This window comes from Corella eumyota, chromosome 1 (genome assembly GCF_963082875.1).
Source record: "Corella eumyota chromosome 1, kaCorEumy4.1, whole genome shotgun sequence".
NCBI lineage: Eukaryota > Metazoa > Chordata > Ascidiacea > Phlebobranchia > Corellidae > Corella > Corella eumyota.
Window position 1 is genome coordinate 16,071,492 of NC_137490.1, and position 10,716 is coordinate 16,082,207.

General features: G+C 31.4%; 4 protein-coding genes across 4 annotated transcripts; 2 read left to right on the forward strand and 2 right to left on the reverse strand.

The window, feature by feature from the left end:
- Positions 1–455: 455 nt before the first annotated feature.
- Positions 456–3,954, forward strand: LOC145740727 (uncharacterized). Its single transcript, XM_082558560.1, has 11 exons — positions 456–557; positions 646–730; positions 887–1,065; positions 1,208–1,315; positions 1,376–1,537; positions 1,599–1,718; positions 1,774–1,942; positions 2,100–2,251; positions 2,391–2,564; positions 2,669–2,859; positions 3,420–3,954. The coding sequence occupies exons 1-11, from the start codon at positions 456–458 to the stop codon at positions 3,952–3,954; spliced, it is 1,977 nt and encodes a 658-aa protein (XP_082414686.1).
- LOC145742146 (amino acid transporter heavy chain SLC3A2-like) lies at positions 2,915–7,341 on the reverse strand. The gene is made up of 11 exons (XM_082559954.1): positions 7,083–7,341; positions 6,600–6,800; positions 6,338–6,484; positions 6,060–6,220; positions 5,838–5,957; positions 5,577–5,698; positions 5,300–5,480; positions 4,985–5,137; positions 4,719–4,863; positions 4,457–4,605; positions 2,915–4,302 (listed from the first exon to the last, which is right to left on the reverse strand). The coding sequence occupies exons 1-11, from the start codon at positions 7,237–7,239 to the stop codon at positions 4,198–4,200; spliced, it is 1,641 nt and encodes a 546-aa protein (XP_082416080.1). The 5' UTR covers positions 7,240–7,341; the 3' UTR covers positions 2,915–4,197.
- Positions 7,342–7,518: 177 nt separating this feature from the next.
- LOC145748266 (ADP-ribosylation factor-like protein 2) lies at positions 7,519–9,093 on the forward strand. The gene is made up of 5 exons (XM_082564949.1): positions 7,519–7,800; positions 8,186–8,296; positions 8,365–8,527; positions 8,683–8,763; positions 8,857–9,093. Exons 1-5 carry the CDS (start codon positions 7,736–7,738, stop codon positions 8,989–8,991), a joined length of 555 nt encoding a protein of 184 aa, XP_082421075.1. The 5' UTR covers positions 7,519–7,735; the 3' UTR covers positions 8,992–9,093.
- Positions 9,094–9,311: 218 nt separating this feature from the next.
- Positions 9,312–10,394, reverse strand: LOC145764252 (large ribosomal subunit protein eL22-like). The gene is made up of 4 exons (XM_082575871.1): positions 10,351–10,394; positions 9,842–9,961; positions 9,562–9,683; positions 9,312–9,487 (listed from the first exon to the last, which is right to left on the reverse strand). The coding sequence occupies exons 1-4, from the start codon at positions 10,357–10,359 to the stop codon at positions 9,343–9,345; spliced, it is 396 nt and encodes a 131-aa protein (XP_082431997.1). The 5' UTR covers positions 10,360–10,394; the 3' UTR covers positions 9,312–9,342.
- Positions 10,395–10,716: the final 322 nt, after the last annotated feature.

The window sequence follows — 10,716 nt, forward strand, 5'->3', positions numbered from 1 at the left end:
TGATCGTCATATTTTTTAAATTCTAAAGGTAACTTATTATGAAATTTAGAAAGCAAGTAAAAGAATTTATAAATATTTAAAATCTGTTAAAATTGTTACTCTAGCTAAATACAGTAAAAAGGTCTAAGAATACATGATTTAAGTTGTTAAATTAGTATAAGACATTGCTTACAAGATTGATGGTGAAATTAGTAAGCAGTTTTAAATGTTAATTAAAAGTGAAAAATCAAACAGAGGTTAAATCTTAAGTTAATTTAATTTGGCTTATTTAAAGAACATAAAATTATATATATTCACAAAAAATATTAAAAAAATGTTTGTACTTTAAAATAATAAGACGGAGGTATTATGACGTCATATTTTTACTAAAAACTAAACAATTTTATAACAGATTGATATTGGAAATTATTTTTTCTAAAAACCGTCATAATTCACCTAATCAAACCTAAAAAAATATGGGAAGTGACGTCATCAACAACGAAGAAACCTCCGCATCCAACGAAACTCTCGATGACGTCAAATCAAATTTGGAAGATACGCCAGATGGCACTGAAGAGGTAAAGAAATTGATCTTGTTTTATTTATTTTAATTGCAATTTTTATTCTGTACATTCTGTGTGTAATTATAATATTTTTATTTTTTAGGGTACAGAAGTTGGAACCACATGTGAAATAAAAGAAATCTTTATATCCGATGAAGACGCATATGATACAGATCTTGAATTGGAAGGTTAATTTTGTTATGACTAGTTAAATATAAGATGGCACTGTGATATTTCTTCATATACAGATTAACCTAATACATTTAGTGCAACCCTGTGTCGAAAAAACTTTATTTTTGTTTTAACTTTTCACATAACTTTCTTTTTTATTTCGACTTTAATAGAAACCAAGTCGTCCACTTACCAAAGTATGACACCGAAAGATATTTACCTTAAATCTTGCGAACAACTAGGTGTTGTACCAGCGTCGTATTTTATAACTCACGTCTACGAGGATGAAATGAACATGAGTCATCATGGACTTGGACCTAATGGGACAAAAGCCTTGGCCGCACCTTTAGTGGTAAGTTAACTTTTTAAAATAATTAATTAAAATGTATATTTCTGGACATTCCATATTCTAAAGTTTTAGAAAAGGCTATTGGGAAAAAAAGTTCTTTAAAAGAGCCCTTCAATAGTAAAAAATTAAATTAGATTTTTATTAGATCAACACATCGATTTTAAATTTAAATATCGAAGACAATTGGATAACAGCCGAAGGAATGCGAGATATCTCCGACATGCTTATGGAAAACTGTTACATTTCAAACTTGGTGAGTTCTTTATAAAGATTAATAATTCAAAACTAAAATTTTTACAACTTTATTTTTTAGAATGTAGCTCATAATAAGCTAGGTAGTGAAGGAGCTAGGTTTGTTTGCGAGATGCTTCAAGATAATGCAATACTTCGAGTTTTAAACGTATCCAGAAACGAGTTCCAAGATTCTGATGCACAATACTTTGCAGACGCTTTACGAACTAATTTCCGTTTAAAAGTATGTGATAATCAATAGATTCTGGTTTATTTTTTTTTTTATAATCAAATCCCATAATCAGGAATTAGACCTGAGTGGAAATGAGTTTTGCGAAGTGGGAGGGGAATGGCTTGGTCAGGCAATAGCGATGAACGAAGCAGTAGAAAAATTAAATATAAGTTGGAATCATCTAAGGCTTAAGGTTAGACAAAAAATTTAAAAATTTATATAAGACCTAAAGTTCCTATGCTTTGCAGGGAGCATTGGCAGTGTGTGCAGGTATGAAAGTTAACATAACAATCAAGCATCTTGATGTTTCTTGGAATGGCTTTGCTGACGAAGGAGCAATGGCAATGGGCGAAGCTCTCAAATCAAATAATTCTTTAACCTGGCTTGACCTAAGCTTTAACAGAATAACTGAACGAGGTAATCGTTTCAGGATTTTATTTTTTGTTTATCACAACACCTGAATACATTACTAAAACCAAATACCAAACAGTCTAAGCTAGTCGGTGAGCTCGTTACATTTTCTTAAAACTTACTTTGAGCGATTTTTTCATTTTTTATCATAAATCCATCGCAGGGGCAACAATGTTAGCAAAGGGTTTGGAGGTAAACGACACTCTCCGAACTTTGAAAGTAGGGGACAATCCAATGGGTGAAGAAGGAGCACTGGCTTTGATTAGATCCATTGTAAAAAATGAAAAATCAGCAATAGAGGATTTAGACATTCAGGTTCCAACAATTATTTCAATAGCGTACTAAAACATATGTTTATAACTGAATTAAATTATTAGTGGACTTCGACTAGTTGCTTCTAAATATGACTTGTTGTTTGTGTTTCATTGAGTAGCTTTTTGCCATAATTTTTAAGGGTGTTCGGGTCGGGGAAGAATTTATGAAGTTAGCAGACAAACTAAAACATAGACTTTCATCAGCGGGTAGCAAGACAAACTTTACTTTTACTACAAACCGAACCGAACTTTTGTCCCACGATAAATATGGCAAAGGTTTAAAAGAAAACGAGGATCCCATGATAGTTATGCAGGTACTGTTTTTCGAAAAAAGAAAATTAAACTTAAATCTCCACCCAGTAGTTTATTAAAGCTTACTGAACATCTGATTTAATATATTAACTTTTATTTTGTGAAGAACTTTTTGGAGAAAAAACGTTTGCGGTTGGTCGATCTTTTTAAAAATTTCGACAAAGATTTAAGTTGGAAAATCTCACCGGCCGAATTTCAAAAAGGTATTGAAAATGCTGGTATACCGTTTACAAAACTTCAACTACGCACCTTGATGGGCAGTTTAGATATTGATGCTGATGGTCAAGTAAATTATAGGTAAGTGGCTACTTGGTACTTGGATTAAAAAAGGCTTAACTTGACTGTATGTATATGTAGTTAGTTGACAAACGTCGGTACCTTTATTTAGTAAGAAAGTAACAAGTTATAAATAAATAAAAAAAGTGGTCAGGTAAAGAGTTGATTGACAGTTTCATTATTGTTTTAGAAATCTAGAACAGAAATTAAAAAACGAAGAGTAGCAATCAAGTTAGAAGTTAGCTTAAGGCGAAGCATTTTTTATCGATTAAGACACATCAATAAATAATATTTCCATTACGTGCTTTACCAAACTAATTTAAAAACCTATAAAAAAACGATCAAATAGATTGTGTAGTTGTATGCTAATGATATAGCACCATGGTTTTACAAACTTAAAATTTATAATTAACAAACGTGTAGAAAGCAGTCTTTCAAAACCAGAACAAACCGGTTTTGTTGTTATTTTGTTGCTGCGTATTTAAAACAAGCATTATTCACAAAACAGGAAATGAGTTTTATTGTTCATATTAGCAATATTTAAACCAGTTCTACCATTTTAACTCGTGTCTTGTTTTAAGGGAATTGCTAAGCGGGAGAAAAGATGCCCTTCTACGTCGCAGAGAGATGCGCAGAAACGAAGAAAGGAAGAAGGAAAAGAAACAACAAGAAAATGAGAATTTTTTATCGGTTTGGAACCATGCTTTAAAAAAGGCCACCACGCCAAAAGGCAGCAAAGAAGCATCACCAAGCCGTACCCCAATACGAAATAGAAGCGTATTTGCGGGCTCTGAAAATCGCAACATGATCTTTGAGGCGGTATCAAGATTAAAAGCGGAAAATACTAGGGAAAACAGTTTCGTGACATCACATGGCAGCGTGGAAAGTACACCCAGAGAAAATACCAGCTTAGAACCACATACACGCTCCCTTCCTTCGGTTAAAGCAACCTTAAAACCTAGAGACAGTGATTTGGCAAGCATTTCTTTGGTAGTGCCAGACACAAGCTTTAAAAAGCAGGCCACAAAAACAAGGTTAACGACTAAAACAAAGAACCTTAATCCCCGCAAAACTAGACACACAGCGGGAACTCCTAATTCGCGCAAGCGACCATAAAAGCTGAAACAAACACTAAATCACACATCATTTTGCAAGCACATGAATTTATTTAAAGTTTTGTTTAGCTAAAATCATAACAGCTAGTTATACTTGTACAAATCAACACAAACTATTTAAGTTAAGTGTAATAATATATTTGGATTGTTTTGTCATATAAAAAGCTGAAAGGCGAAAGCTTTACCTAATTTAAATGAGCCATAAGAGGAAATTAGACTAGTCAAATAAACTATTTTAAATTTGTTATGCCTGTAACAACAATGTTACACCAGATTTCATCTTCAACATTGTTAAATCAACAGATTTGCCTTTTTCCAGCGATTCTGTAGCAAGCGAGGATACTAGAACCTAAAAACAAATAATTGTTGTTATTTTACTGCACTTATACAACCATATCATTTATTGCACCATTTATTTTAAATATAATCAACATACAAAAGACAACTTTTATTTATTAATTTTGAAATAAATACAAAGGCATAGACTATTTTGCCAGGATTACCTTGGCACTTTTAATTAGATCATTGTCAGCAATAAGTCCGTTTTCAACCGCCACATTAACATAGGCATCGTTTGGGCTCATATTACTGACAATCAACACTGCTGGCTTAGTATCCCATTGTCTAACAATAGCAAGAATATCATCATTACCTAAAGATTAAGAGTAAAAATTGAAACTAAATACAATGGTATTGTAACTTATATTGCAGGTATAGCACAGTATGTTATTTCATATTTTCTACATAAATAAATAATTTTCATACCTGTGTCGAGGAAGTTAAATTTTGTGTCTGCATTTCTGGTGTCAAATTGCAAGGATGGTAATGCTTGTATTCCATTTACTCTCAGTACACTTACTGCTTTCATAACATTAATCGAGTTTTGATCCATACCATATGGCATTTCACTCTGACAAGGAAATAAAGATTAATAGATATAGTTAAGTTACAAAAAATGTAATAACAAACTGCAGTCTGTAAATACAGTGTAAGCTTATTTTTAGGTTTAAGTATAGGTATATAATAAATACCTTTGTCCAGTTAAACACAGGATTTGTAAGACCGGCCTCATCTCCAGATCTAATAACAGAGACACCTGGCAAACACATAACCAAAAGATTCAAGCCAGTTGCAAATCCAACATCCAATCTTTCTGCTGCCAATGGACTGCCGTTTGGGCTAGCCTGAAAAAAAAACAATGTTTTATTTTTAGAGTGAAAAAATCTTAACAGTTGCTTGTGTTATTTAAACTCGGCAGGGGGTTAAACAAAAATGCCAGTTGGACTAATTAACACTTTTATGCTTGCTAAGCAGTTTTAGGAAAAACACAATTTGACTACACTTACAGTATAACCACCAGTTCTATTTGAAGCTGCTCTCCATTTTTCAATTGCAGCCTTTATAGTTTTTCCAGCTCCGGTTGTATTAACAGAGGTTAAAGCTTGCCCATTTACAACTACTGTGTTATTCTGGTTGACAAGGTTTGTTGCAGTTTCTTCGGGAGTACTTGATCTAACTACAACTGGCCTAAAATAACATACAATATTAGTTTTGTTTATTACCCAACCTTTTCTTAAAAATGTTTTATGATTTAAAAAAAAAATTATTTTGCATGTCTCTTACTGAGTTCCATTTTGGCTAACAACCGCAACAGAAGTGGCGGCGACATCACTACTTTGGATTTTTCCAAAATCTCCAAGTTGGACACCATCAATACCTCGCTTAAACCATTCCGAGACTACATTCTGCAAAAAAAATCAAAAATAACCATCAGTTTTAGCATGTTAAAATAAAAAACTGTCATTGTTTGTCAAAATAAAAAACTGGTCATCAAATTAAATATGGCTTTGAAATAGACAACTTGAAAATATATGTGTGACTTACATTGCTGTATGTTAAAGCTTTGGGACTGTTGTAGTTGATGTAGGCCTTTGAACTGTCATCTGCTGGTGCCTTGTAGAATGATGCCCTATCGCCATTGTACACCCATTGAAATCCTTCCTCCTGGCATATTTTAATTTAAACATTTAAAAAATAAACATATAAGAAAAAATTTATATATTTATATAAAATTTCAAAAAAATGTTCATATTTATTTTTACTTACAGCAGTTGTGGCGTTGGCGTTTTCTTTCCATAATAAAAAGTCACAGTTGGTTCCGCTAGGTGTTGCCCCAACACATGTGACCAAGTTGTCCACGAAATAGGTTGACGAGATCGATACAGTGTCAACATTCAAATTTATAATTACCTTCATGTAATTCATTTCTGTGAACAATAAACATGTTAAAGTCATATTCTATTAAAATATACACTAATAGCAAAATATTTAAAAACTGTAAAATTTCTTAAAAAACTTTTAAATTTTGAACTAAAACTTTATACCCTTTGAATGAGCTTCGTCCAAGAACTTGTTCAACCCATCAACATCGTTATTTTTAATGGCAGCAGCATCTGTGTTATCAGAAGCACCCCTCACCACAATTGTTTCAACATTCAAGTTTTTAACATAATCAAGAAAATGTGCCATGCCTGTCACAAAATTAAAACCGATCAAAAAACTTGTACAATTCTTATACTTTTTTTAAAGTTTAATCATTTTAATTTTATTAATTAACATTTATTTTTAAAAAAGAAGTTGTCTTACTGATAAAGTTTCCACCAAAATTGTTGACATCGGCCTCATACATAATCGAATCCTGATAAAACTCCAGTTCAGGTTTGGGCTTACATCTCGGTGCCTTAACAACAATGACAATAGCTCCAACCAACATGGCAATCCAAACCAACCAAAATACTACAAATAAGGCCCAGCGAGCTCGAACCCATTTTGGCTGATCAGCAACAGCTAAATGTAATAATTTGGCGTTGTTTAACATTGAATATATATAATAAAAAATTTTTTTATATCAGTTTTTCGCGCATTGATAAATAATAAAATATATATATCACAATAATACAACGGGAAATGACAAAATCAAAATGATTTAAAACATGCCACAAATATTAATGTTAACATAAAAGTTTTAAGTATGTTATGGCATGGTCACCAAACCCAGGAACCAAAATATGTAACAATAAATCTTAACTTTATACAGTACTAATTCAGGTATTAAACAACGTAACTTACCAAGAAGTTCTTCCTTTGTTAAACCAGTAAATCTTTTTTCTTTTTCTTCCTTTTCTTTATAGCCATCTTCAGTTTTAACTTCTGGGTTTAACTTGCTTTGCTCGTCGGACATGTCTCCCATTTCAATATCACTAATCGCCTTTTCTGGACTGCCCATTTTTAAGATTTATTTGTCGTTAGAATTACAAAAATATTCAAGTAATTAACACTTTCCTAAAAAGCAAACTTCGTAAAATGATTTTGTTAAAACGTGCCTCGCCCAAAACTAAAAGCTCCCAGTAATAATGACGAAACGTTTCGTCGACCTTCCACGGAAACGCTATGACGAATTATAGAAGAAGGCGATCTGCCTGAAACCGGTTTAAACTGGTTCTAAGCGAGTCTCTCAAATATTTTCACTTTCACAAATTTACGCTCGAATCTAAACGCAAAAATTTAACATAGAATTTTAAATGGGCATTTTGCAAATGATCACGTTAATAAATCTTTACTCAAATAATACTGTATTAATTTTACCTAAAAATACTAAAAACCTATGCCAGAGTAGAAAAACAACAAACTGCCATTTAAATCAATGTTTAAAATTTGAATTAGGATTTTTTTTAAAGTTGTTAAGAGAACTCTGGGTTTGACTGTATTGCTTTTTAATAAAAATGGGCCTATTAACAATTTTAAAAAAGATGAAACAGAAAGAGAAAGAAGTGAGAATTTTAATATTGTAAGTAAGTAAATTAATGTTCTGTATCAACTTAATTGTTTTTTTTATTCTTGTATTTCAACTATTTGCCGGCAGCATGGTGTAGTGGTAAGAACACTTGCTACATCACACATGAGGTCGTGGGTACAATTCCCACCACCCCCATGCTGTAGCGCCCTTGAGTAAGGCGCTATAAACGGTTGAACTTCTGCTGAGCCAGCACTTAATCAGCAGCATAATTATCGGGCAAATATAACCCATTTAATATTCCAAACTGCCACAGGCAACTCGAGACTGGGTCGGAGTAACTGATGTAATTCTATGTTTAAGTCGCGCATTCAACTTTCCTACATGGAGGATAAAGATATATACAAAACAAAAAAAAACTATGTTTAATTAATTTCAGAGGGTTAGACAATGCAGGAAAAACAACTATTTTAAAGAAGTTTATTGGAGAAGATATTAATACTATTTCACCAACATTAGGATTCAATATTAAAACAGTTGAACATAGAGGGTAATTTTTTACTAATAAACGCCAAGATAAAAAGTTACAATTTAAACTAACAAAATAATATAATTTAGATTTAAATTAAATATTTGGGATGTTGGAGGACAAAAATCTCTTCGTTCTTACTGGCGAAATTATTTTGAAAGTACTGATGGTTTAATATGGGTGGTTGATAGTGCAGACAAGCGAAGACTAATGGACTGCGTAAAAGAATTACATCAGCTACTTGTTGAAGAAGTAAATTTTATTTTTTTTTTTTAATAGAACTTAATCAGATTTACCTATACTTTAAATCTACAGGTTCTTAATTTGACAAAAAAGGGTATTTAAAAGAAATCCCACCAGAATAATTATAACATATATACCTTTTTAATATTTTGTAATATTTGTAGAGATTAGCTGGAGCAACTTTATTAGTGTTTGCCAATAAACAAGATTTACCAGGTGCTTTATCAGCTGTTGAAATTAAAGAAGTAAGTATTTACCCTTCTTTTTATAAAACTTTAAGTGGTAATTGTGAGGCGGTTATTTTTGGTAAGATCTAATTTATTGATGATTTTACTCAGGTTTTGGATTTAGAAAATATAAAAACTCACCATTGGTCTATTCTTCCATGCAGTGCAATAACTGGGGAAAATTTATTAACTGGAGTCGATTGGATTTTAGATGATATTTCGAGTAGAGTGTTTACGATGGATTAATTAAAACGTTTGTTTTTTTGCTCCTAATTTCACTGTTGATTTGTTGTAATTCCTTATTTTATGTAAATATGTGTCTTTGTAATACAATATTTTTGTTTTAAATAGTGTGATGTTTTACTATCGTATTTGCTTTCCCCTAATTATTAGGTCTTCACTAGGACCTTTCAATAACAGAATACAATTTTTCTTGAACTTGTTTAAATTAAAATGCCAAATATACTTTTTTAAAGTTAAAAAAAAAACCTAGGATACCCAAGAACTGAAAAAATATAAAACCTTTTTTTCTGTCTGTCCTTAAATACAATTACAAACACCAAAAATTATTAATATTTTGAATTTTATTTTTTTGACTTAATCTTCTTCGTCTTCCTCATCTTCATCATTGTTGATCTGGAAGTATCGAAGCTCATAGTTTTCCTTTGAAGAAGCAACAACTCTCAGCCAATCTCTCAAGTTGTTCTTTTTCAAATACTTTTTGGTCAAGTATTTTAAGTATCTAAAAAACAAAATTTAATTGTTGTAATTCAAAATTAAAAATATTGAAAGAAATACAACATTTTGTATAAACACCTTTTTGAGAATGGGATTTCACAAGTGATTGTGACTTTGTTCTTCAAGGTTTCCACCACAACTTGTTGACCGAGGTTGTTGGTTTTTCCTTGGACCTTAATTCGATCTTTCAAGAATTGCTCCTATCCAATGATACATAAAAACAACATTTTTGTTGGATACTAGGGAAGATAGCCCTAGTCCATGGAATTAGTTTACATTCCCAAAGATCAGTTAAACACTAAATTAGTTTTCTAAATTTATTTTTAAAGTTATAGCAGATAACGCATAAAATAATTACAAAGTTTGTAGCATCCATAATTCCATCTTCAACAGGGTGGGTGCAATCCAAAACAAACTTTTTGGCTGTTACCTTTTTTTTCTTACCCCCTTTGCCTTTAGCTCCTGTCTGTTTGGTTGCCTTAAGATGGACAAAACACAATTAAATTTTTCAGTTTTTAAATATATATATAATACTTAGTTTTTAAGACAATTTGTATAAACATTTTGTGACATTTTTGCAACAGTCAGAACAGCTTTTATTTTTAAATTTAAGATGTTTTATTGAAACTTTTAAAACATTAAAATTATGTAGTAATAGTGTAAAAGCGCAGTAAGACAATATAGCAAAATTTCTATTTCAGTATTCCGATTTTGGCACGCAAAAACAGAAAAAGAAAGATGTTGCTTTTGTTTACACTAAAATTATAATTAGCTTTACATAAAAACACACTACGAAGATAAAGAATCAGTTAAATGTTTTCCATTTTTTAAAAGTTAAGTAAAAAAGTAACGAAAGTAAAAACTTACCGCGGTCATCTTGCTATGCAAATCCGAAAAGAACGAACGGCGTGGATTTATTACGTCACTTTAACAAAATAACCTTGGTGTCGCTGTATTATTTTTTTTCTCTACATAAATAAATGAAATTAGGTAAAACGATAATTTTTAAATTTAAAGCTGTTAAATTATAACACTAACTTAAATTATAAAAATAAAACATCACTTATATCAGCATGTCCCTACTTACGACACAAACTTAGCATACATGTTAGATGTTAACCTAATTAGCCCAGACAAAGTAGGTGTTACTTCAATTAACCTAAAATAAAACCAAATGGCTTGTTTCAAATTTGTAAAACGTACTTGCATTTTAAGGTCTTTTTTTAAAGGAAA

What these genes read in the sequence shown, in the direction of transcription:
- LOC145748266 (XM_082564949.1), top strand. Translation starts at nt 7,736, where the DNA reads ATGGGCCTATTAACAATTTTAAAAAAGATGAAACAGAAAGAGAAAGAA. An exon ending in GAAGTGAGAATTTTAATATT is followed by an intron (nt 7,801 to 8,185) that starts GTAAGTAAGTAA and finishes AATTAATTTCAG; the next exon opens with AGGGTTAGACAATGCAGGAA. An exon ending in AAAACAGTTGAACATAGAGG is followed by an intron (nt 8,297 to 8,364) that starts GTAATTTTTTAC and finishes AATATAATTTAG; the next exon opens with ATTTAAATTAAATATTTGGG.
- LOC145740727 (XM_082558560.1), top strand. Translation starts at nt 456, where the DNA reads ATGGGAAGTGACGTCATCAACAACGAAGAAACCTCCGCATCCAACGAA. An exon ending in CCTTGGCCGCACCTTTAGTG is followed by an intron (nt 1,066 to 1,207) that starts GTAAGTTAACTT and finishes GATTTTTATTAG; the next exon opens with ATCAACACATCGATTTTAAA. An exon ending in ACTGTTACATTTCAAACTTG is followed by an intron (nt 1,316 to 1,375) that starts GTGAGTTCTTTA and finishes TTTATTTTTTAG; the next exon opens with AATGTAGCTCATAATAAGCT.
- LOC145764252 (XM_082575871.1), bottom strand. An exon ending in TTATGGATGCTACAAACTTT is followed by an intron (nt 9,684 to 9,841) that starts GTAATTATTTTA and finishes ATCATTGGATAG; the next exon opens with GAGCAATTCTTGAAAGATCG. An exon ending in GAAATCCCATTCTCAAAAAG is followed by an intron (nt 9,488 to 9,561) that starts GTGTTTATACAA and finishes TTTGTTTTTTAG; the next exon opens with ATACTTAAAATACTTGACCA.
- LOC145742146 (XM_082559954.1), bottom strand. Translation starts at nt 7,239, where the DNA reads ATGGGCAGTCCAGAAAAGGCGATTAGTGATATTGAAATGGGAGACATG. An exon ending in AACAAAGGAAGAACTTCTTG is followed by an intron (nt 6,801 to 7,082) that starts GTAAGTTACGTT and finishes TATTACATTTAG; the next exon opens with CTGTTGCTGATCAGCCAAAA. An exon ending in GGACGAAGCTCATTCAAAGG is followed by an intron (nt 6,221 to 6,337) that starts GTATAAAGTTTT and finishes TATTGTTCACAG; the next exon opens with AAATGAATTACATGAAGGTA.